This window comes from Planococcus citri, chromosome 1 (genome assembly GCF_950023065.1).
Source record: "Planococcus citri chromosome 1, ihPlaCitr1.1, whole genome shotgun sequence".
Taxonomy (NCBI): domain Eukaryota; kingdom Metazoa; phylum Arthropoda; class Insecta; order Hemiptera; family Pseudococcidae; genus Planococcus; species Planococcus citri.
This window is the reverse complement of record NC_088677.1, coordinates 82719643-82746301: the sequence shown is the minus strand read 5'-3', so window position 1 is coordinate 82746301 and position 26659 is coordinate 82719643. Positions and strand designations below refer to the sequence as shown.

Here is a 26659-nt window from a genome sequence, read left to right as displayed (position 1 = left end):
TGTAGTCATAGACGTTCTTAGTCCTTAACACTGTTTCCATCAAGCATAAGTTAGTGATTCTTGTCTGTCTCGGATCGCTTTCTGACAATTTAGTACAGAGGTAGGCACTTTAGGGTTCTGTATTTTCCTATGTTTTCCAAATTTGGGTACATTTCCCCGTACCCCCCCCCCCCCATTTCGGGAGGGGTGGTAAAAAGCACCTAGAAGGATAGTGCTAGGTTAGTGCTGGTTAGTGCACGTATCGCCGACGTTAGTGCACGCCCCCTTCACCCCCATTTTTTAAAAAATATGTGGGGGGAGGTACAGGGAAACGTGGTACCCCCCCATTCGCGGAAGGGGGTTAAAAACCACCTAGAAGGATAGTGCTAGGTTAGTGCTGGTTAGTGCACGTATCGCCGACGTTAGTGCACGCCCCCTTCACCCTCATTTTTTAAAAAATATGTGGGGGGGTACAGGGAAACGTGGTACCCCCCATTCGCGGAAGGGGGTTAAAAACCACCTAGAAGGATAGTGCTAGGTTAGTGCTGGATAGTGCACGCATCCCCAACGTTAGTGCACACTTTCTTCATCCCCTTTTTTGGCTTTTTTAAAAAAATTTGTGGGGGGTACGGAGAAATGATTTACAAAAACAGGGGAAGAACGTTGTTGAAAGGGTTAAAACCCACATAGTTCGATTCAGTTTCGTTAGTGCTGGTTAGTGCACACACTTATACAATTATTCCCCCTCCCCCTCCCTCCCCCAATATTAAATAAATAATTTTACACCCTATGGTCCAGTAAAATGAGCATCGAATAGGGAAAATCGAAGTGGCAAGCTGATTTTCGGTATATTGGTCCATTTTGATCTCCTGAAAACGAATCCGAGGAGTCCACCATTGTACCGGATCAACTCCCCCCCCCACTCTTAATCGGGGTTTGGCCAAAATCTCGAATAGTACATATTGACTCTAGCGCAAAAATGGTTTTAAAAAATGTTCTTGTACTTGTACGTCAAATTTCCCATTAAATGAGCCATTGATCAAATTTCCAGTCCCAAGGGGGGGTGGACCTACGGCGCTTCGAACACGTTGATAATTAATCATCATTAAATCGATTATATGTATTGTTGTTTTACCAGGCGCATTATTTGACCCCTGTTACGAGATGTATTTTTCAAGGTCAGGGCTGTAAGGTAATTTATGTCGGTAAATTACAGCGGTAAATTATTGTATGTATTTTACCAAAAGTTTATTGCCGTATCTTACCATCATTTACCAAAAAGCAAAATGGAAGACTTTTTTTGCAACTTTCTTTCATAAATTTCCTAATTTCCATGGAAATTTCTGAATTGAAAGTTACCAAAAATTTTCCATATAAATTTCCAAAAATTTCCGCGGAAAATTTCCTATAATCTCTAATAACACCTAAAACCGATGAAAATTTACTTTGAGGGCAGGTCAGAAGTTCAGAACTTCGAAATCAAACTACAAAAAAATCTTCATATCCAAATTGGTAAAATACCTACCGTATATTACCATATTATACCACCGTATTTTACCAGCGAATAAATTACAGTAATTTAATAGCCCTGTTCAAGGTGTTTCAATGACTTTTCAATCCCTCCCCAAGCGGATTTTCACACACTGTTTCGCAAAATGTGATTTTGTGTCTTCGCTGAAGACTCATCTCCACCCCTCACACTTCCTCAAATTTTTCTAAAAGTCCCAATTCTTAAACATTGAACTAAAAATTCCCTTTGAGTACCTTTTTTTAAAGGCGTTCCCATAGCAGTATTGCTAAAAAAAAATCATTTTCCTCAAAAACTTCTAAAAGTTTGGAGGGGAGGAGTGGGATAGGAAATCCCTGTAATCCTAATCTACACACTTCATACTTTCGGTTTTATGTGAAACAAACAAACTTTGGAGACTCTCATTTCTCAAGACTTGAGTGAACTTGAAGCAATTCTTCCAATTTGACCCATATTGAAGAAGATCGATAGGAAAAAGTTTCAGGGGGCTTGGGACCCACAAAGGGGGAGAATTCATTACTCTACGTTAAAATGGGTGTTTGAAACTCGTATTAACATTCCAATTTCCATTCGACATTTTTACATTTTTTCGTACATTTCAATTCACTTCACGTACGTTATATGGGCAAATAACTAAATGATGAGCCAGGTGGGAGGAGGGGTGACACTGGCAGTCCGCTCTATACCTCAAAAAAACAAAGTGAACCACCACCATGCCATTTTTGAATGATTAAAAATATTACGATCAGTATTAACTATCATAGTTATGAAGCTATCCCAAACCCCCTTGTTTTCGAAGCGCAGTAGGTCCACCCCCCCCCTTGGGACTGGAAATTTGATCAATGGCTCATTTAATGGGAAATTTGACGTACAAGTACAAGAACATTTTTTAAAACCATTTTTGCGCTAGAGTCAATATGTACTATTCGAGATTTTGGCCAAACCCCGATTAAGAGTGGGGGGGGGGGAGTTGATCCGGTACAATGGTGGACTCCTCGGATTCGTTTTCAGGAGATCAAAATGGACCAATATACCGAAAATCAGCTTGCCACTTCGATTTTCCCTATTCGATGCTCATTTTACTGGACCATAGGGTGTAAAATTATTTATTTAATATTGGGGGAGGGAGGGGGAGGGGGAATAATTGTATAAGTGTGTGCACTAACCAGCACTAACGAAACTGAATCGAACTATGTGGGTTTTAACCCTTTCAACAACGTTCTTCCCCTGTTTTTGTAAATCATTTCTCCGTACCCCCCCACAAATTTTTTTAAAAAAGCCAAAAAAGGGGATGAAGAAAGTGTGCACTAACGTCGGCGATACGTGCACTAACCAGCACTAACCTAGCACTATCCTTCTAGGTGCTTTTTACTACCCCTCCCGAAATGGGGGGGTACGGGGAAATGTACCCTCCAAATTTCTTTATTCTGATAAGTTATTCTGATAAGTTTATTCTGATAAGTACAACAAGGCATTGGCTCAACATGCCTCTTTATTCTGATAAGTGATTTCCTAAGTAAAATCCCAGTCCCAATAAAAATCCCTTTATTCAGATAAGTAAGTAAGTTATTTCCTATAAGTACACAAATCAAAAAGGACAATTCATCATAGAATGTCAATAGTTTCTCTTGGCCTTAAATATATAATATATAATGTGCATTTGAGTTCTTTTTCTCATTTATTGACATTTATCGAATTTGATTTTTATTGAACTTGGTAATAAGTTATGCATCGTCGACTCTCATATCTTCAAAGAAATCAGAAATTTTCCTTCTGAAAAATTTCTGGGAAATTCCAAAAATCAAAAACTTCAAAACCTCAAAAATGAAAATTTCTTAATTTTTGTTTTTATGGTAGTTTTTGGGGTTTTCCAGTTTTTTCTCCCACTACATGCTGTGTAATCAAAAAAAGGCGCGAAATCCGTTTTTTTGCAGCTGTAAAGGAAAGGATTGATGAGGAGTTGAAAAGTCTAACCAGTGAATTTGACGAGAGAAGCCGCCATGATCGAAGTAATAGGTCGTACACACGAAATCTGGGAAATAAAATTAATGGTACCTACTTATTATGGGCAAATAAGTACGTGGAAGTCTGAAGAAAAACACGAATTGGGTCGATATTTACATTATGAGTCTTACTAGATGTATTTATCGAATCGAGCAATAGCACTGTCCCAAACCAAACTACCTTTGGGATAAGTTGGGAAAGTTAACAAATTCTTCCAATTAGAAGTTCCTAAAATACCTTCGGCCCAAAAAATGGTAGTTAGTACAACAATGGGAAGTGACGAGGAACCTGGTCCCTTTTCTGAAGCCTCCATCAAACTCAACTCGTATACCTTAAACTCAATATCATCAAATGCATTTCTAACAAAATTTTCACCCCAAAGATTACAAATCTGATATTGGTGTTTGAATCAGAAGAAGAATCTGATATTATTTTTACAATTGGAATGAAGTTGGAAGGGGTCACATTAACATGGTCAAATATTATATTTGTTCAAAAATGTAAACGTCGCTTGGTGTCTTAAAACTTTTAAATCTACGAAAATGGAATTTTTCCCCTTCAAAATAGCTAATTATCTATTCTGAACAACTAAGTATATAATCATTATGTGTGTAAAATGTGCATAAAACGTATGATGCAATAAATATTTTCTCAAATTCTTATTCTCTGTTCTATTTTTATCACCTGATAAAAGTAATATAATAGAGGAGAAGGCGAAAAAGTTCGCCGAATTTTCATTTGGCCCCTATTTTTTTTCTTATCGAAAGCTCTTAACGAGTATTTGCTCCCAAAAATATAACGAGGGGCACATTCTGATTGTAATAGTCCCAAATTTGGGGTAGAAAGTCCTTTGGGCACAACATAAAGGAATCATGATTAGTTACAATAATTATAAACTACAAATACAAGAATGCTTGAGCTTTTTCAGAACTTTGAGCTGCCAGCTACTCTCACCTCTAAAGCACATCTGTATAAATTTCACACATCATTTGTAATTCATTTGGATAGTGAAATTTCTGTATGATGATGCAGCTTCTTCTTCCACAAGATTGGGCACAACATTCTCATACAGAAATTTTACTATCCAAATTAATTACAAATGATGTGTGAAATTTATACAGATGTGCTTTAGAGGTGAGAGTAGCTGGCAGCTCAAAGTTCTGAAAAAGCTCAAGCATTCTTGTATTTGTAGTTTATAATTATTGTAACTAATCATGATTCCTTTATGTTGTGCCCAATCTTGTAGTGGAGGAAGCTGCATCATCATCATACATACAGAAATTTCACTATCCAAATTAATTACGAATGAAATGTGAAATTTATACAGATGTGCTTTAGAGGTGAGAGTAGCTGCCGCTCAAAGTTCTGAAAAAACTCAGGCATTCTTGTATATACAGTTATTATTTTTCGTAACTGATCATGATTCCCTTACAATTGGTCCAATGTCTTTGTTGAGTAAATGTCATCATTATATCCAAAATTACATGCTATCCAAATCAATATTTAATTACAAATGAAGTGTGAAATTTATTCATTTGTGCTTTAGAGGTAAGTATGAGAAGCTGACAGTTGAAAGTTATGATAAAGCTCAGGCATTCTTGTATATATGTATTGTTATTATTTTTAGTTACTAATCATGATTCCAGTCGAGTAACCTGCATCATTGCACAAAAATTTCACTTTACCCAAATTACGAATGATGTGTGAGATTTATTCTGATGAGCTTTAGATATTTGTGCAACTAGAAGTAAAAAGTCCTGAAAAAGCTGAGGCATGCTTGTATACCATTTTATAATTGTCGTACTTCTTACTTCAAGGTAAAGTGTATTTCTCATATGTGACGCGACGCGACAAAATCGACCTTCGAGCCGAAAATAAGTTTTTGAGTTATGGGGGGTTAAAGTTTTCAGTCCAGTTCTGCTCGTTTAGCGGAAGCGCTTGCGTTCTAATCAGGTTCTCCGGCTAAACTGAGCTAAACATAGTCTTGGATAACGTTTCTTGCCTGTCTTGTGTGAATATCACTGGGTAAAATGGTTATTTACATTGATACAGGGGGCTCAGTCGTGATTGCGCTCATTTTTTCAATTTTTTATTTTATTTTTTCATTATTTCAATTTTGAAATCGATCTGGAGGCGAAACAAAGCGTTCTACGAGAAAAATATGTCGGGCAAAGTTGTAGAGAATTAAATTTCCAAAAACCTATAAGAGGTTTATTTTTCTCCTAAATGCATAGTTTTTCCGTTTTTCTCAAAAAACAGAAATTTCATGGTAATCATCATGAGGTTTTTGTTTTTTGAGAAAAGTTCGAAAATATCGAAAAATTTTCATAAAAATTAAAAAAGTGAACGAATTTGAAAAAAAAGAAAAAATGAATAAATTTTGGTAACTTTTTCAAAAAATTTTGAATTATCAGAATACTAAAAAGCGAAACCGAGATCAGAATTTACTTACGATGAAAATTTGGAAATCGCTCTGAATCTAAAATTTAGCATTCAAGTTTGTACCTCAGTATCAGAGTGTCTACTGGCAAGAAAATAGCAAAAAAGCAAGAAAATAGTATAGAAATTCCTTCGAAAAGCAAGAAAATTTCTAAAGAATCCAAAAATCTCTGAAAAATTGAAGTTATCCCATCAATTTTGAAAAATATTGGGATCAGAAAAATCGAATCCTTTCATTAAAATTGATGTTGTTCTACTTTTCGAATTACAAATTTTCTAAAGCTCTAGCCCTCGCTTCGCTCGGGCTATTCAAAATGCTACTTTCAAACATTTTAAGAATTCAAAAATTGAGTAAGTACATAATTATAAAATTCCAAAAATAGGTACTCGTAATACCAAAACTGTTTGAAAAGTGCGAATTTTTCATTTTTTCTGAACAGAACCTCTAACGTTCAAAATTTTTGATACTATTATGCTCTGGTGAAAATGTAAAATAAAAACATAATTATGTACTTACAAAATGGTAGTTTTTTCGTTTTTTGAACCAATTTTTTCACCAAACTTTTGCTCTCGCTTCGCTCGAGCAGTAATTTTACCTTCGTTTTGATTTCGAAAATTTATCTATATAAAATGTCGATTTTTTTATTTCTAAGAATTTGGTTTTAATCTCTTCCCCCCAAATCAAAAATAAAAATATAAACTCCCTCTATGATTTCATTCTGTAAACACCACTGATGTTCAGCATGTTTTGCATAATTTTGATTTTTGTCAGCAAAATGACATGACGTCGATCCATAAATTTTTGAGAAAAAACTTTTTTTGTGGGTGGGGGAGGGTAGCCAAAATGACCTATGCGTAAATATGTGGATGGGTACGAAATTTCATGTTTGGAAGCAAGAAAACAGAACGAAGAAGGCAAGAAATTTGCTTTTTTGGTTTCAGTAGACACTTTAAGTACCTACCTTGTACTTGAATTAACACAAAAATTGGGTACTTTTTATAATTCCGAAAATATTTATTTAAACAATAGGTAAAAAAATAATTTGGCGTGGGTAGGTACATCGATTTTTTTCTCCAAAATTCAAATTATGTACAGTGCAGTTAGGGGGGGGGGGAGGTGTATGAAAATTAGGGACTTGCAACTTCAATTTAGAGTCCCCCTCAGAAAAGAAAGTACAAAAAAAGGCCTGATTATACATAATTACATACTTATTGAGAAAATAAAACGACTAAGTCGACTTACCAAAAAAAAAAAGTACAACACGAATTCGTCCAGGTTGATAAATGATTATATCTATCGTCGTATTGATATTGAGCTCCAGTATAAAAGTCGGCCATTAATGTTCTTGAAATAAATTCAAAAAAATTTTCAACACATTAGAATTTGTTGAATAAGCAATTCTGAAAGTAGGTAAACAAGAAACAAAGAAAGAAGAGGTGAAAAGTCCTTCATGCAAGACAACCAAGTATTCTGATGTAAAAATGTTTTTGAAGAAGGTGGCTCTTGAAAAATGGGAAGTAGACGAAGAATTCCCAAATTTTGAAAACGTATAGCATGTTCTTTTTTTAAGGAGAATTGGAAAGGAAAATCGACAAAAATCCATGCATAAAACAAAAACGCAGAAATCGAGATCGACCAATGGTAGAATTTAGTGTCAAGTACCTACGTTAATAGTGTGTGAGTTTTGTCACAACTACTTACATATTCCCTAATAAATGTTTTTCCTGGCATGACACTTTCGATTTACTTGTTCGAGAAAACGTAAGGTAATCCTCGTATTTGTTTAGTAACCTATTAACATATCCGTCTAAAACTCTCGTCTTGTGGACCGTGAACTCTTCACATTATCATTCATTTCACGTTATTACCGTCTTATTTACGCAGCATTCCACGAAGACTCGGAGATTGAAAACCGATTTCGCGAAAGTAAAAAGTATTATCGATGGGAACATTGAAAATAATTACCTACTCGTATTTTACCTACATACACAATTATTCATTTTGATAACAAGTTATCGTTTTATCAACTTGAAACGCTCGCCCTGTACACTGTAAACTCTTTATCATCATCATATGGGTAGAAGTACCTACATTATCTAATCGAAAAAAATATTCTCAGGTAATGATGTGATCGGCTGAAAACGAATAACACCCATCTGAGAAGCCCAATCATTTCACAGAGACTTGGAGAATAGAACGCTCGTTCGCGAAAATTCTCATTCCATATTCCATAACACTTGTACGAGTACATAACACACTCACTCTCAGTCAAATATGTTGTGTGTCTTACATTGACTAAATTATTCGATTTGAATTAAATACCATATACCTAAAACAAATCGCGTTTCGCTCTAAGCTTCGTTAGTGGTTAAAAAATCCTTGGCTCGACGATATAATCCATCGCAAGAATATTTACCAAAGGTGAGCAATATGAAACTAGTATTTAACACAATTATTAGCAATACCTAATTAGAAAACATAAAGATCGTTTAACCTTTCTTCCGAAGTACAATCACAAAAACATCCATGATTTTTTTTTTCAAAATTTTTTCATCGGACAAAACCCTTGAAAAACAAGGATAGTTTTTTTTTTCAAAAGAAAGTTGAAATTCTTTGAAAATAATTTAAAATTAAAATTCCTACTTCTTTGACAACCTCCCAAAGCCCATAAAGTTGACCATATTTTTTCTGTTTTTTTTTTTTTTTGGAAAATTGAAGGAGGAGATTAACAGAAATCTCAAAAACGCTGATTGGAGTTACTTTCGGAGGGAGGAGATGGAGAATGTACGTTGTAAAATCATCAAAATGATTTCTATTTTCAAATGTTGCCTAGGTACTGCGCCACTGCAATTATCTTTCTATGGAGACATCATTTTCTCTATAAGACTTCATCCTCCCCGAAAAAAATTAAAAGAAACAAAAACCTCAAGGCCTGGTAATAGATACTCATTACATCACTTACCTACTAATCAAGAAATCACTTGAAAAAAAAACTTAGTCTTTCATAATCATAATAAAGAAAAAAAAAAACTTCAAATTCAAAATTAAACTTTCCAAAAAATCAATTATTTATAGGTAATGTTTTTTTTTTGCTGGAATTACTCATAAATTGATAAAAGATTTTAAAAATGAAATCTCAAAATCATGCCATTTACCTAATATATCATTCGACTTTTCAACGCTTTTCAAAATTTTGACCCTTTCTTGAGAAAGTTGGGAGCTTTGCGGAGTAAGCTCGAAAAATAATATGTACCTAGTTTCGGTCTGAAAGTTGAAAAATTCTATGGCTCGAATGTTCTCTTACAAGGGAACCTCTTGAGATGTCACACTCCGATTTGAACGGGACCCCGATTTTTGGAAAGAGTATAAATACTTAGTCTAAAACTCCAAAAACCTATTTTTCAGCCGTCCACATTCATTTTTCGATTTTTGGGGAACATTTGAAAAGGGGAATATATAATCGAACGATAAAAAAGGTGGTTAGCACGATAACCATTTGAATGATAAAACGTGGCTTCGTAACAGTAGTTTAGGTGGTCAGCACAGCATTTTTCAACCATTGAAAAAGGTTGTTAGCCCGATAATTTTCATTGATAAACACGATATTTTTCATTGACAAAAGAAAACGCTGGCACACAGTGAGACAGATTCATTTTTTAGGGTATCAAAACTCATATTTCAGAAATGAATGCAAATTTGGACGTCAATCTTTTTGATACACAGGTATTTTGAGGCTCTGAATTCATTTTTGTCGTTATTTTGGATCGAACCTCAAATGGGGGCCCCAGCAGTAGGGTGCAAAGGGGTAAATATGTACGTTTTTTGGGCTCCAGAATTCATTTTTGACGTTATTTTCGTTCGAAACCCAAATGGGGCCCCAGGAGAGGGTGCAAAGGGGTAAATTCATGAAAAAGTCGAGTAGGGTATTGATATGTACGTTTTTTGGGCTCCAGAATTCATTCTTGACGTTAGTTAGGTGCGAAACCCAAATGAGGCTCCAGAAGGGAGGGGGGTTCAAAAGCCATCAAATAGGTAAAAAAAAAATAGAATTTTTCGTAGTTTCATTGAAAATCTGTGATTTTTCCAAGTCCAATTAGGGGAGAATCGAGGCATTTCGAGAAAAAGTATTAGGCTCAGGTGAAAATTTACTGAATTTCAACTCTCCATTGGCAGCAAAATCCATCCCATTGGGTCGAAAAACACAAACGAGGTCGTCCGGCGTTATCTCGTAAAGCTTTATTGAAATAAGTATCTACTAGAACACTTCATTTTTCATTCACTTACGAAAATCTTATACTTTTTGTCGTTCATTTATCCTTATTTATCGTGGACATCACTTATTTATCGTTCATTCTGTCAAAAACCTCTCGTGGAAATCCCCCCCCAACGTTTTTAAATTATGAAATTCATTGCGTATTCAAAAAAAAAAAAAAAAACACTGAAAAATGAAGTAGGTACCAAGAATTGAAAGGGGTATAAGTCCATTTTTGTCACTTTTGAGATACTGATGGTGAGTGGGGCATTGAAGTACGGCGGATCGACTGGTGTTGTCAGATTTTTGCTACCAGGTCGAGAACATGGTTTTTGTCAACGTTGTTCAGTGCAAAACGGGGTATAAGTCCATCCAAGTTTGCTTACATTAATGTGTGCCTAAATAGTTGCTGATAACAATATTTCACCAAATTTCCTGATAATCAATCACATGCGCATCAATAAACTGCGTGATACACTTCGCGAAGTTTTATAGAAAAAATAAATCTCTTGGAGGTTACGCTAATTGGTTAATAACGTGATAAGTTCAAAATTTAATAGGTATATTAAACTTTGAATAACAATACGTAGTCGTTCATCATTTGAAAAGAGAAAAATTATACCCATTAGTTTTTCTAATCGCACGATACCATCTACTTAATCGCGGACAGCCGAACTGATTCAAAAAATTTGTCTTAATTTCAAATGACGATTAAAATTTCCTCGCTACACAATAGATATGAGTACCATTCGAATGATAATTACACTCTCTAAAATCTGAAACAAAAGTAGAGTTTGAAAAACAGAATCATGTAGTGCCTCATTAACATAATAATGAATGTAAAAAATTCCAGCCGCTAATCTGATAATACGTTACAACAAAATAAAAGTAAAAAAAAACACACCGATACAGACGCCGGTTATCACGATTACACATTTCTGGTTAAAGTTAAAAGACAGTACAACCATTAATTTGCAATACTTAAAACGCAGCCAACTTATTGTTCAAAAAAAAAAAAAAAAAAAAAAAAAAAAAGGAAGAAAAACACCAGAAACGAAACTGTTTAAACGTTAAAGACAGATGCAGAACGATAAGGATTTTTTTAACGATGGAATTCATACCCAAAACGTGAAAATATGAACGCGTTTTTAATTTAAAACTATTATTCGGCCACTTGAAAGCATCAAGCATCAACGTTGAATAATAAAATAATGAAAGACTGAGACAGAGAACTGGTTGGCGAATTTTGTTCTGCAACTCAAGCCTTTCATTTTATCAGACCTAATGATTCATCTGGCTGATTACACAAGCGCCCCTCGGGTAACTCGACTACATAGGTAAAGAGGTACATTACATACATTCGTCTGTGTACATTTAGCAAACCTGTCTTGGCGGGAATATAGTAACCCAACATCCTCGATAGTTCATATTTCCATTGCGTGTATTCATTTTAGTCCAGTCATTTTAGCAAAATTTTTAGTCGAACCTCGAAAAAATTGGGGGCAAGCTGAATTCCACATAATTTGTTCAGATTGGTCTCTAAAACAACCCATCAAAAGTTGCACCCCGTAACTTGCCGGCTACCCCCGCAAGAGGTCATTAACCTTTGCCGATACTGGTTTTTCAGCTGTATCGCCAAAATGAAGGGTCCGAGAGGAAAAATGCTCGATCAAAAAATTTTCTACGCAAAATGTCCTATCAGCATGACCAGTTCAGCATTTCACAAAATGACGATTTCAGCCTTACTGAGGAGGGGGTAAAGTTGTCAATTTGATGAAAATTGTTTTAAAAAATGTAAATCGACAATTTAGTACGTGAGCTCGATTCACGGTAGACTCGAAAATATTATGACCAAAGTTGCACATCGCAACTTGTCTGCATACCCCTCCCCCCCGCAAGAGGTCATTAACCTTTGTTAATCTACGTTTTTCGGCTATATCGCCGAAATGAAAAAGTTATTGAACTAAAAATATTCTACGGCAAATTTCCTATAAGCATGACCAGTTCAGTTGAAATATATTTTTCGATTTCTGGTGAATTTTTAAAAATCAAATTTAGGCCAAAAATGAGAAAAAAAATCAAAATTTTACCAAATTGAGATAAAAATCTGAAATTTGGGACATATCTTATTTTCGACTTGCCAAATCGGTTGGAAACTATTTCAAACCGTTTTGAGCAGTTCTGGAGCCTCCAGCACATTTTCGAAACTTGAAATTCCCACAAAATTTAATCAAATTAAGTTGGACAGCGGAACTTCACGCTGCAATCCAATTTATACACGCTATTAAGTCGACTTCTGGTGGATTTGAGTCATGCAACCTTTTGAAAATTCTTGGAGCCTCCAGTGAATTTTTGAAACTTGCAATTTCCACAAAATTTCATCAACAGCAATTGGAAAGCCAAAATTTATTCTGTAAACTGATTTCAATACGCTAGGGAGTTGACTGACAGTAGATTTCAAGTCGATTTGGAGCCTCCAGCGATTTTTTGGAAATTACTGGAGCCTATCCAGCAGATATTTCAATGCTCGAAATTTCTATAAAAATTAACCAAACAGAGTTGAAAATCCAAAATTCACAGTATATTCCAATTTCAATACCGTAAACTGGGGTAACATTGAAATCGCGGGGTAACATTGAAGGGTGCGGTTTTTCATCACGTTTTACTCCATGGCGGTGGAACTATGAAGAATGGAGCAATTCTGACACTGGGAATGGATAGAGTACACTTTGGCAGTTATTTTTCCTATTTTGTCATGCTCGACTAAGTACTGGTTCCAACACCAATAAAAAAGCAAATGGAAAAAAGTGGAGTTTCAATTAATTTTAATTGATGTGAAAAGCTTGGCGTCTAAAATTTTGAATTTTCAAATAATGAGTCAAGTGACATTATAGATGTGTTGGTACACCTCCTGACGACAAATTAGCGCATTTGTTCATGTGCCAAAGTTCTTCCCTGAGGAGTAAAAAAATAATATTCAAACTGGGGTAACTTTGAAGGCTATAAAAAAATCATGACATCTCAGTATAATTGGCCAAAAATGCGTGAAAATGCTTGAGAACTTGTTAAAAATGATGTGAAAACTTGAAAAACAGCTCTAAAATCATTGAAAAATCATGTACATATGTACATACTTAAATAATAGGTATGTTTCTTGAATTTCTCAGGTTAATCGACTCCACGAGCATAAAGATTGAGCTTCCGCCCTTCTGTCCTATCACTGGATGAATCCGTAGTCGTCTGGTTAAACTCAACTGTAGATACCTAGTACTCGAGGAGACGAACAAAAAACGTTATTATGATAAGTTGCCTATCTTGTAAAATGAAGAGGCTACGTGCTCCGCAAAATCGGAAATTTACCCATTTTGATAAATTTATCAAAAATAAGAAAATGTTTGAATCATTCAAATGATGCCACTAACCCATAGTACTTACTCGAGTGGACGAACAAAAAATGTTATCATGACCCATTGCCTATCTTCAAAATTGAAGGGGCAAACCAGATTCAAAATTTCCAAATTTCGAGTGCCCCAAATTTGAGTTTTGAAATTGTGTTTGCCCCTTCAATTTTGAAGATAGGCAATTCATTTTTTGTTCGTCCACTCGAGTACTATGGGTAGTGGCATCATTTGAATGATTCAAACATTTTCTTATTTTAGAAGAATTTTTCAAAACAGGTAAATTTTAGTTCAAAAATGAGGTAATTTCTTCAATTTGCAGACAGTATAATAAAATGTTTGTGCCATTTAAATAATGCTCCTAACCCATAGTACTTGAGTGGATGAACAAAAAATGGTATCATGGCCAATTGCCTATCTTCAAAATTGAAGGGGCAAGCACAATTTCAAAACTCAAATTTGGGACACTCGAAATTTGGATATTTTGAATCAGGTTTGCCCCTTCAATTTTGAAGATAGGCAATGGGTCATGATAACATTTTTTTGTTCGTCCACTCGAGTACCTACTATGGGTTAGTGGCATCATTTTTGAATGATTCAAATATTTTCTTATTTTTGATAAATTTTTCAAAATGGGTGAATTTCCGATTTTGCGGAGCTCTTAGCCCCTTCATTTTACAAGATAGGCAACTTATCATAAAAACGTTTTTTGTTTGTCTCCTCGAGTACTATCTACAGTTAAGTTGAACCAGACGACTCCGGATTCATCCTGACCTACACCAATACAAGCATCGTGGTGAAATTTTCAACCATTTGCAACAAAAAAAGTACCTACTTAACTTCAGTACTCCTTAAAAAAAATGAAATGCACAACCAATGAGGATAGAACAGAAGTGTATTTCTTATCTAAATTTCAATTATCCAACCGTTTGTTAATCTCTCTCCGGGATCGAAAAATTCGATTTTAGAGCTATTTTTCGCGTTTTGTCTTATTAAGAACAGCCTGCAGCCCCTTACACCTAAGGAGCCTAGTTAAATGTTCAATGCACAATGGAAGATGCCATATAGCGGACCCTGTTGTATATTTTTTATTAAAGTACCTAACAATAAATGGCACCCATTTGAAAATTCAAAATTGAAGCTGTGTTTGGCGATTTATGCTTTTTTTTTAAAAGTACGTACTTGATCAGTAAAAATGGTCAAAGTAAGTCCCAAAACTAAAATTGACAACACAAATTCAAATTTCAAAATTTCCAGCCATTCTATAGAGCCTCCAGCGCGATTTTAAATTTCTCCAGAAGTCGTGAATATGAAGTTGGGCAGCTAAAAATCGAGTTGTGTATTATACTCGACCTATTTAACGAGTTTATCCACATTTGAGCCGATTTTGGGAGTGATACCTCAAGAGTGTTTTTTTTGACCAGCTTTTTTCAAAATTAACAAATCCAAAAAATCAAAAGTTTCCCGTTTGCGTGGAAATTTTCAAAATTCGCACGAATCGCTGTATTTTTACCAAAACTAACCCCACAAACCCAAACTTCATCATTTCCAGCCGTTCTGGAGCCTCCAGCGCGATTTTTAAATTTTTCCAGAATTTTGAATTTACTCCAGAAGGCGTAAATATGAAGTTGGTCGGCTAAAAATCGGGTTGTGTAATATTATACTCGACCTATTTAACGAGTGTATCTACATTGGTCAACTTAATGAACCCTCAAAATCTGAGTAAGTTTCACTATTTCCAGCAAATCTGTAGTTACCACCAGCGCGATAAAACTGATGGTTCAATGGTAGGGATCCGAAATTTTCTCTGCGGTCTGTTCAACAACTTTTCATCAAATCTCCCCTTTAATTTTCCAAAAAAAAGAGTCAAAGACGATCCACCCATTCTCATTAGACCATTACATTTAAACGTTCTTTAGATAAAAGACATTAATACCCCCGTGTTTTATAAATCATGTTAACTTTTTGGCGTAAAAACTGGAAATTTAGGGTTAAGTATGGATAATGTTGCATATCATTTGCGATCATCGGAGCGTTTTATTTTATTCGTCAAATTGGAATGAGTGGACATAGCCTATACGTAACGATTCAAAACTGCCCTCTCGAGGAAAACTCATCACCATTTTGCGATTTATTCCTGAGCCTAACATAAAATCGAAATTAGAAAAGTTTGTCATTTTTTTCTAAAATATTTAAAAGTTTGGCACAAGTAGTATGTCAAGGATTTGAAACAGGTTATTTTCCGAGAACTTGACAGGATTTTATCTCGTATTTTCAACATTCAGTGACGAATTTTCCACAGAAAAATCACTTCTCTGTTTCGAAATAATGACGCGGCCAGCGATACCATACCATATGTCGGCAAAAAATTTTTTCGTTTTATTGTGGTTTCTGGTAGTGTTTTTCTTCCTCTTTTCAATGGTGCAAACAGATTTTCAAAATATTAAAATCTGACAAATTTTCAAAATTTCAAAGTTGCGTATTTTTTGAAATTCAAAAACCAAAATTCTGAGAAAAACGTGTTTGAAAGTTTGGGTTATTTTTGTAACATTTTTAAATTTTTTTTTTTTTTTTTTTTTGATTTTCTTCATCTTTTAATGGTATTACATCATAATATTTTTTTTTTTTTTTGACATTTTTTTATGAAAAGCACTTTTGTAAAACCGGTTTTTCACCACTAAAACGACGTGTTTGAGATCGGTGGGTACACCCATTCCAAAGTATAGGCTTCATAGTATATGAATCGACAAAAAATTTTTTTTTGATATTTTCTGACTTTTTCCATGAAAACGCGATTATCTCAAAAAAAAGTTTTCCGACATATGGTATGGTATCGCTGGCCGCGTCACATGTAGTTTTTAATCCATTTATAATAGATACGTGAATATTTTCTCTGTTTCAAGGTACTCTCGAAACGAAATCATCACAACGTGCGGGGAAAAACAATGGAAAAGTAAATGAAACATCGAAGAAATGAATATAATACGTATTCCAGAACTATTTCGCACTGTATTGGCTTACACATTGATATTGGGAATCAGCACAAATTGCTCGGATGCAAAATCGACGGAAGATATCTCCGCAGTGTTTTCGCTTGAATATGGCCGATTCGACCATTTGGCAGTAGATAATAAGTATGGAAGATGGGTATACATAGGGTCATACGATCACCTTTATCAATTATCATCAGACCTGAGACTGCAAGTTGAATACACCAGAAAGGATCTAGTTGATTATTCAAATTGTACAAATTACGAGTGTTTGAGACAATTTTATGGAGATTCCAGTTTACACAACCGAATATTAGTATTGGACTATCACTACCAGCAATTGATATCGTGCGGTACTTTTTACTCAGGATTATGCCATGCTCATGATCTCTGTGATATTTCAAAAATTTTGGCAACCAAGAATGATCCTCGAATGGCGAATGATCAACTTACACGAACAGTAGCCTTCACAACTTCTTTTTTAGTACCCAACTCATCGATACCATTGCCAGCACTGTATGTCGGCTTCGTCGACGATTTTATTGGCCAAGTACAGATCAGAAATCTTGAGCGAACGAATTTTTTGTCAAATCTAACAGAATATGCTGTGTATGATTCGTCGAAGAATGCCATAGGCCTACCCATTCTCCAAACAAAATTCATTAAGGGTTTCAGTTTTCAAAACAGTAGCTACTTTCTCACCCAAGTAGATGTCGCCGTTACACCTCCTTCAAACGCCACAATAGCTGATCAGCTCTTCGGAGCAGGATACCTTATCGAGATAGATCATAAACAGGGAAAAAATTCATATAACAATGCTTTCATTACGTGCAATTCTAGCATGGAGCAATCAGATGGTGAATACAACCAAATCCAGCATGCTTACATCTACGAGTATGTGAAAAAATCAAAATCCGCATCAGAAACAGATTCGCTCGAAGTGAAGGAAACATTAATGTTAGCACTTTTCAATCTGCATGTCGGAGATGGATACACAGGGTTTGCAGTATGTAAATATGATATGAATAACATACGTTTCTCCGCTCAAAACTATCAAATACAAAACGAAGAACTGATATTTTTCAACGAGGGTAAGCCAGACGTAACAGCCATGGCAGTCACAACTGTTAACAATCATACTGTCCTGTTCCTAGGTACCCAAACAGGACATCTGAAGAAAGTATCAATTGAAGGAATTCATTCACCCAATGCTGGAACGGCAAATTACTATTCGGATATCGTAGTTGAAGAAAGATCTCCTGTAAATTCCGATCTGCTGTTTGATTTCACAAAAAACTTTTTGTATGTAATGACTGAAAATAAAATTGCCAAAGTCAAGACGTACAATTGTGACGGATATAACACATCATACGAATGTTTGCGCACACAAGATCCTCATTGCGGATGGTGTTTCGCCAAAAATAGATGTAGTTTGAAATCAGAATGTACCGATGAACAAAATAGCATCGGATGGATGTCGTATCCCATCTATAAACACCTGAACACATCTTCAATTTCCAATAACGAATTTTTACACACAGCAGAATGGAATGAGACCATTAGTTTCATAAAATCACATCCTTTTGATAATCTCACGATGATATGTAGCGAATATACCACGTGTTCGGCATGTGTGACTTCAAATTATCCATGCAAGTGGCATGTGAATAATGAAAGCTGTACGAGTGAAACAATCTGGAGCAATGATGACATAGTAATAGGGGCTACTTTGGATCAGATTCGCTCGAAAACTCGTCGATACACATACCATGACAAATTCCCGAGAGATCAGTTTTACTGTCCACAGTTTTTTCCTACTCTTTTATCTGAATCGGGAATTATTTACATTAATGCTGACACAGAGAAAGAAACAACCATTAAAATAGGGTATAGAATCCCAACAGATTCAGAGGATGAAACATTGACATGTCAATTTCACATTGAAGGAAACAAGACCATGCAATATGCAGCTTCGGTAGTTTCGAGAGGTTATTCAGAAGGAACAATTGAATGTAAAAATGTGACACTTACATACGCTGATCAAAAACCAAATGTAACCATCCAATTGTCAATTTTATGGAATGAATCAATACCTCTTCATAACCCCAAAAATATGAGTGTAATCTTATATAAATGCCCATACATTGGAATCCAGTGTAAAACATGCCTGAGTCTGCAATATTGCAAATGGAATTCACAAGCTAAACAATGTGAATATGATAGCAATTACAATAAATTGTGGAACAGTAAGGATGATAAAATGAAACAATGTCAAGATCCAATAATCTCATTCTTTACACCAAAACTAGGACCATGGGAAGGTGGATCTAAAGTATCAATCCATATCAGTAACTTGGGTAATGCATTACCTTTGTCATGGAACATTACAGTAGGTGATACCCCTTGCATGGTACATCCACATTCTGCTGGTGAAGCAAATGAAAAATTAACGTGCATACTAAAAAAGTGCGATTCGCCAACTAAAGATTGTAGCGGACCAATTAAGCTTGTTACAGAAGACTTAGTTCTAACATCAAACACTACCTTCCAATTTGTAGACCCCAAAATTAAACACATCTCACCAACAGAAGGATCAATGAGTGGTGGTACTGAGCTGACTATTCAGGGCGACTATATGAACGCTGGTAGCACAATCGAAGTATATATCGGTGATTTGGAATGCGTGGTGTTTGAAAACAATTCAATGCATCTGAAATGCGTCACGGGCCCTTCTAAGCATGCCTTCCAAAATTACGTCACCGTGAAGTTTGACGGACACATTCGTACCTCTGAAGATGTCTACGAATATGACGAAGAATTAGATCCAGAAGAGAACACGCGCAATATACCCAGGGGTGTTCCAACAGGTGGACCAGATACGTCAATAATATTTCACCTACCTGTCGATAAAAACTTGACAAAAGATGATGAAATTCTCTTTTACATTCACGATGAACAGATAAACAAATCATACTACAGCAGATGCGAAATTTCCGACGTTTCTTTGGTATGCCCCACACCGAGCATGTGTGATATTCATACGTATTCTCTGAACGAAAACAAACCTAAACTAATGGATTATGGATTCAAAATGAATACTTCAGATGGAGTAGAACTGAATGATTTAAATGTTCCCAAGAAATACCCCACCTTTCTACTTTACCCAAATTCAGTTCGCTATCTCATAGAAAACACTGCAGGTAACAAACGAATCGTGATCGTTAAATACAAAATCATCGCGATCATTTTAGGAGCACTGCTATTCGCCGTGATCGTAATATTTATCTGGTATCATCGAAAATCTGCTGAAAAATTGCGAAAAATGCAACAACAAATTAATATAATGGAAACGGAAACGATGGTAGCGTCACAATTAATGGAACCGATAGCCATTGGAGAAGAATTGGAGCTGGATGTATCAGACTCACACAGGCTGGTGAGTGTGCATCTTTTAATCCCATAATACGAGTAATGTTCAAATAGGGACCATTCCATGTCAAATTACAAAGGTTTTTGACCTTCCATACAAAAATGTACATACGTATATTCGTGTGATCTTTGCTATTTATGAAATCGGAAGCACGTCATTTTAATTGAGATGCTTTGCAATCGAAAAAAGGCGTGAAAATCCACTTTTTATTTTGAAACGGGAAAGGATTGTGGAGGGGTTGAAAATGTTCACCCCCGAAAGGCACATCTGGGGCACCCACCGAATGTGCATACCAAATTTCAGCCTCCTAGGTTCTAACGATGGCATAAAATCAAACCCAATTTTAAAAAGGCGCGAGAATCCACTTTTTTGCAGCAGTAAACGGATGGTGAAGGGTTGAAAAGTCTAACCCCTGAAATGAACACGTGGATCACCCCTTCCCACTTCCCCCGAATGTACATAACAAATTTAGGCCTCCTAGGTTAATTTAGTTTGGAGGGGTGAGAGGCGTTACACAGGATTTTTCAAGGTAAAAAACATGGAAAACCCCCTCTTAATTGTTCTGGGAGGATGATATATGGATACGTAATACCAACAACTTTTTATTTCCTAGAGGAGAAGGTACAATTATGGACCCAGGTACAAATATGGACCCCCCTCTGTTTAGAGAATACTACTAGCGCTGCGGTCACGGTCCGCACTAAAAATTGTTCTAGTAGTGTAGTACTGACGATCTAGTTACATATTTTGGATCGATGCAAAATTCTGTGTCTGCAATCAGCATTTGATTTTTTTTTCGTGATTTTTTGTTGCCATTGGAAAATTTTACTCTGTTTTCTTTTAATAATTGATGTACTTCCAATAACGTTCAAAAAAAAAATTATTAGCGAAATAAGTAGCTCTCAGTGTATACTTTCAGAATATGCTTTCATACTTGTCATTACTTTACTCGATTTTCGTATTTTTTTCCATTTTTCATAAACTGACAAGTTTTTTTACGTTGGTATAAATATGGACCCCTAAATTTTTTCATATAATTTTTCCTAGAATGCTGAGAAAGAAGCAATCAACAAATAAGAGAAGTCCTAAAAGACGGAAATGGGACGAAGAAAGTATAGTACGGGCCATTTTAGAAGTAAAAATAGTAAAATCCAGAAAGTTCGGTTTTTTCTTATGAAAATCGATTTTTATTAATTTCGATTTTTTTCATGTATTTGATGTTTATTGTCATGCATTCGATGTTTTTTTCATATACTCAAGTTAAAAAACGTCTTTAAATATATTTTCGCATCATTTTCTGCAATTTTTAGACATTTTTTTAGGGGGTCCATATTTGTACCCGAGTCCATATTTGTACCAATTTATGTCACTTTTGTAAAATTCAAATTTCTCCGTGAGTTTTCAACCAAAAAAAAAATTTTTTTTACACAATATACTAGAGTCTTTGGCCTTTCGAATGGTATATTCGAAAAACAAATTTGATAATTTTTTCTACCCTTTAAAGCCAAAAAGCTAGAGGGGGTCCATATTTGTACCTTCTCCTCTATCGATTGGTATTTGGGTCATTCCATATGTCAACTCAACCGAAAAAAGGCGATTTTGAAAGTCATGTCTTTCGATTTCGCTCAAATTTTTTTTACAATATATACCCACCCAGTAAGTAAGAATACCGCAATTAGTTTGGTCCCAGCCCCCTCAGAGGGCGGGTGGGGGGCTTCCATTATTTTCATATTGTCTCGAGGTACTCAACTTCAGCAGCTCATTCCTACAAAACTATGATACTTAGATCAAAACTGATTTCACAGTTCAAAAAGGCATTGCATTTAGAACTTTTTAAGTATTTTAAAATTTTCAAAAGTTGAAAGTTGAACTTTCAAATTGAAAGTTCAAATTTCAAAATGGCGCTGTAAGTGGTATCTACCATTTGAAATTTTGAAAAAATATCCATAGATGTACCTTTTGATGCATTTTGAAATATCCAAGTTTCGAGATGGGATCTCTCAATGGTGGGGGAGAACCCCCACCGCAATTTTGGGCGAAACTTTCGAAAGAGAATCTGGGGCATGCAGGGGCATGTGATATATCGAATTCTATGTTTTTATTGACGCTGAACACGAAAATGATGTCAGATTTTTGATAGGACCCCATCCACGGCCCCCAGCACCTTCCCTACAAGGGTGACAGTTCAAAAAAGTGTTTTGTTCGTGTGACACATGGAAATGTTTTTGGTGACGCTGAACACCAATGTGACGTCAGATTTTTGATTGGACCCATCCACCGCCCCCAACAATTTTTTCGGAGTTTTACCTATTGAGGGAGGTTCTGGGGGCCTTGGGTGAAGTCGATTCGAAAATCAAAGGCAATATTCATGTTCAGCGATATCGAAAACATACTATTTCATGTGTCACACGAATGTAACCATTTTTTGAGGGGGCCACCCCTTTTGGGGAGGTGCTGGGGGCCATGGACGGGTCCAATCAAAAATCAGACGTCAAATTCGTTTTCAGCATCACTAAAAACACACATTTTTGAAATTTGTGCGAACTGCTGTATTTCGTCCATAACTAACCTTCCCGAGACCGAATTCCACCATTTCCCACCAATCTGGAGCCTCCAGCCCTATTTTACAATTTCTCCAGAATTTTGAATTTGCTCCAGAAGGAGTGAATATGAAGTTGGGCAGCTAAAAATCGAGTTGTGTGTTATACTCGATCTGTTTAACGAGTTTATCCACATTTGAGTCGATTTTGGGAGGGGCACCTCAAGAGTGGTTTTTAACCAGCTTTTTTCATAATAAGAAATCCAAAAAAATCAAAATTTTACCGGTTATGAGGGAATTTTTGAAATTAGCGCGAATCGCTGTATTTCGTTCACGACAAACCCCCCGAGGCCGAGTTCCACCATTTCCAGCCATTCTGGAGCCTCCAGCGAAATTTTTAAATTTCTCCAGAATTTTTAATTTGCTCTAGAAGGTATGAATTTGAAATTGGGCAACTAAAAATCGAGTTGTGTGTTCGCGCAAATTTCAAAAATTTCTTCGCAAATGGGAAACTTTTGATTTTTTTAAATTTTTTATTTGAAAATAACCAGTCAAAAAACCACTCTTGAGGTGTCCCTTCCGAAACCGACTCAAATGTGGATAAACTTGTTAAACAGATCGAGTATAACACACAACTCGATTTTTAGCTGCCCAATTTCATATTCACACCTTTTGGAGCAAATCCAAAATTCTGGAGAAATTTAAAAATCGCGCTGGAGGCTCCAGATCGGTGGGAAATGGCGGAATTCGGTCTCGGGAGGTTAGTTATGGACGAAATACAGCGATTTAAAAAATTTCCTCGCAAACGGGGAACTTTTGATTTTTTTTTGGATTTTTTATTATGGAAAAAGCTGGTTAAAAAACTACTCTTGAGGTGTCCCTCCCGAAACCGACTCAAATGTGGATAAATCTCGTTAAATACAGATCGAGTATAACACACCACTCGATTTTTAGCTGCCCAACTTCTTATTCACTCCTTCTGGAGCAAATTCAAAATTCTGGAGAAATTGTAAAATAGCGATGGAGGCTCCAGAATGGCTGGAAATGGCAGAATTTGGATTTGGGGGTGTTAATATCAGGTTTAGGATTTAGTTTGAACATTTTTACTGATCAAGTACGTACTTTTTTTAAAAAAAAGCATAAATCACCAAAATAATCAATTTTGGATTTTCAAAAATTCGCCAAAAATCGAAAAATGAACTTGGGCAGCTGAAAATTTGGATTTGGGGGTTTTAGAACATGCTCTTTCCAAAAATCGCGATCCCGTTCAAATCGGAGGCGGACACCTCAAGACGTTTCCTTGTGAGTTTCACTTTTTTGAATTTTTTCATTCCCCCCTCCCCCTACCACTTGAAAATATTGGTCATCTGCGAATTATGACCACAGGTAATCTGCACTCAAACTCCTTCAAGCTCAACGCCAAACCAAGTCGAATTACCAAACTTGAACGAATTTTGTGAAAAACTCTCCTGCCGAGATGTAGGTTGAAAAAATGATTAGACGATGTGTGAAAAAACGCTTATGTAATATGAACTCCTGGGATCCCAAAACCGATTTTGTGAGTGGTCCTACTCTCTGTCCAAGAATTGTGATAGATTGTACATACATAGTACATACGTACGAGCGAAGCCTTAGCATTCTTTTGTTCTATAAGAAAAATCAGGCTAATAAGTCGTGCTTTTTCAGAATTTTCGAGCGTGGACAAGATGAAGAAAATATAGTTTTCAACTTTTCTGGCAAATTTTCATTACAGAATTGGCAACACTGATTTTTACCATTCATATATCTCCAAAAAGAGCTCCCATGATTCTACAAACTTTGAAAAAGCTCAAACATTGCATATTATTTTGCAGTTATCAAGTTAACCTCGCTTGAAACTGATATCCCTATTATTTTCTAAATTTTGAATCTATTCACGTCCCCTCCAAAAACCTTAAGAAAACCGCAGTTCGCGCCATCCACAATCTCTCATAGAAGTCTAACGTATTCACATGAGAACTACCTACTCATTTTAAAAATAGCCAAACCCGCACGTGCAAAAATACATGCGTTTTGACATGGAATGATCCAAAACCAACTAGGTTCAATATTATGTACCAGATGAGTACCTATGCCTACATAAGATTGTTCTTCTTATAGGTACAATCTGATGGTACAATTCTGAAATAATCTGCCTGAAAATCAACCAAACTTTATCAAGATTCAGATGCCTTACAGATACGGACGGACGCAGTAAGTAAGTGGTTTTCATCATTAGGTTATGAATTTTATTCTCATTTATATGTAAAAATGAATCATTCCAAAAAATTCAATCAACCCATAGGTAATCTAACAATCCAATTCGCATGACTCAAAAATAAACAGAGATATACTCGCAGCAATGAAACCGATAGTAAATTAGCGGATACTTGCAGAGATTACGATGAAAGAGGGGCGGCAATTATTTCTAAAAAAATATATAAATTAAGCAATAGGTATGCATTACTTCTTTAAAATCAATCATAAATTTAGGTTTATTTCATAACAGATATTATTAAAGATAACTATGGTAAGTAGGTACATAAATCACACGAATACTGAAAATTTGATTCAAAATAAATCACTGACTCATTATAGTCATTATTTTTCTACGACCATCGATCTGAATATACCTAGACCTACACATATGTAATTCATGAGTCTGAATTAAGTTATGCACGTATGTGTAGTGTATACGTTATTGATAAGTAAGTTCTCAGTAAACATTTTCCCAAACTGTATTCGACGAATTTTTTTAGTTTTTCATACTGATATTCCAATTTTCCGGGTATTTCAAACATCAATAACGTACGAAAAGGAGGATGGGTTAATTTTTTCAAACGTCACCAGCGACGAATCTGATCAACCAACCCACAAACTTTTGCCGGATGTCTCTGAAGCCATGATGGATATGGGACTGTTGGGAGTGTTGGGAGTTGGCGTGACTCGAAACAATTCATTTTTCAAAGAATTTGGAAATTTTATCCCTTCATCACTGAATGTGAGGTAAACGTAGAGTGTATTACGTTGATAATGCAGGTAAAGTATCATTTTTATCATCGAAAATTTTTTCGAATCACCACCACGTCGCTAAAAATAAATCATCGAACGGAAACTGATATCGAAATCACAAAAATTGGTCGCAATCTACCTAAGCTATACATCCAAAAAACCTAATCATCGCCCTTGATTCGTGCAAAATTTTATGAAAAGTTACGGAAATGAAACACACGTCAGAATCATTATAGCATTTTGCTTATTGGTTAAAGTCGGTCCTTGTTGAAATGTTTATCGAAATAATAAAATGATAAAATTAGATTTATCATCATTCAACAAAAGTCCTCGGTGTCTTTGTCACCTAACCTAACTCATCCATTAGGTAGGTATTAATAAAATTAAAGTGTTTCACAGTAATACCTAATGGTGGTTTTAAAAATTTTGAGTCCTGTGTTTTATTTTCATCTTTTGCTGAACGAAATCTTTATCGCAAAATAATTAAAAAGAGGTAAGAAACTTAAGAAACATAAAAACTTGTTTTAAAATTTATTTGTACATCTTGCGGTTCAACGGTTTACGCTTTTTCACGAGGAAGATCAACAGTTAGGTGAAGTTTAGTATATCTGGTGTTGACCCAGGAAGAACGACGTCTTGTATAAACGACTAACGCAATTAAATCAACTACATACTTACTTCCCCAGGTAAAATACAGGAGGGGGCACGTGAAAAAATCATTTATTGCCATTGCCAAGGATTCTTTTCTTTCTTTTTCTGATTGAAAAATCTTCTCTTTCACGAGGCGTCGATTTCGATTTCAAGTTCATTATATGCAAGTCCTTTTGAAAAATAATTTTTGTGTTTTTCAACATTAACCCATCCTTCTCATTTTTGAATTTCCTATTTCATTAATAATTTTTTATAAGAAAACAAAACAAATGTAGGATCGCGCCAAACGAATAAGTAATAAGATCCAAAAAAAATGACTTTTTTGCGCATTTCGGAAAACTTCACACACCAAACTACGTTTTGGTAACAAGGGTTTTTCTCATTCTCACGTTTATGGAATACTTGAAAACTTAAGTAG

General features: G+C 35.5%; 1 protein-coding gene across 3 annotated transcripts in view; it reads left to right on the top strand.

Annotated features, from left to right (window-relative positions):
- Positions 1-8094: 8094 nt before the first annotated feature.
- The window catches only part of LOC135837983 (plexin-A2-like), a 54145-nt gene continuing 35580 nt past the window's right edge, over positions 8095-26659 (top strand). Inside the window, exons 1-4 of one of the 3 annotated variants that reach the window (XR_010557284.1) lie at positions 8096-8372; positions 16505-20027; positions 24700-24792; positions 24884-25319. Coding sequence is in view for 1 of the 3 variants with exons in the window: in XM_065353452.1 (XP_065209524.1) it covers positions 16575-20027 (3453 nt within the window). In the remaining 2 variants the exon portion in view is untranslated. Of the gene's footprint in view, positions 8373-16504; positions 20028-24699; positions 24797-24883; positions 25320-26659 lie in introns of those variants that run through there. The other 2 variants (XR_010557283.1, XM_065353452.1) reach the window with 2 other exon arrangements.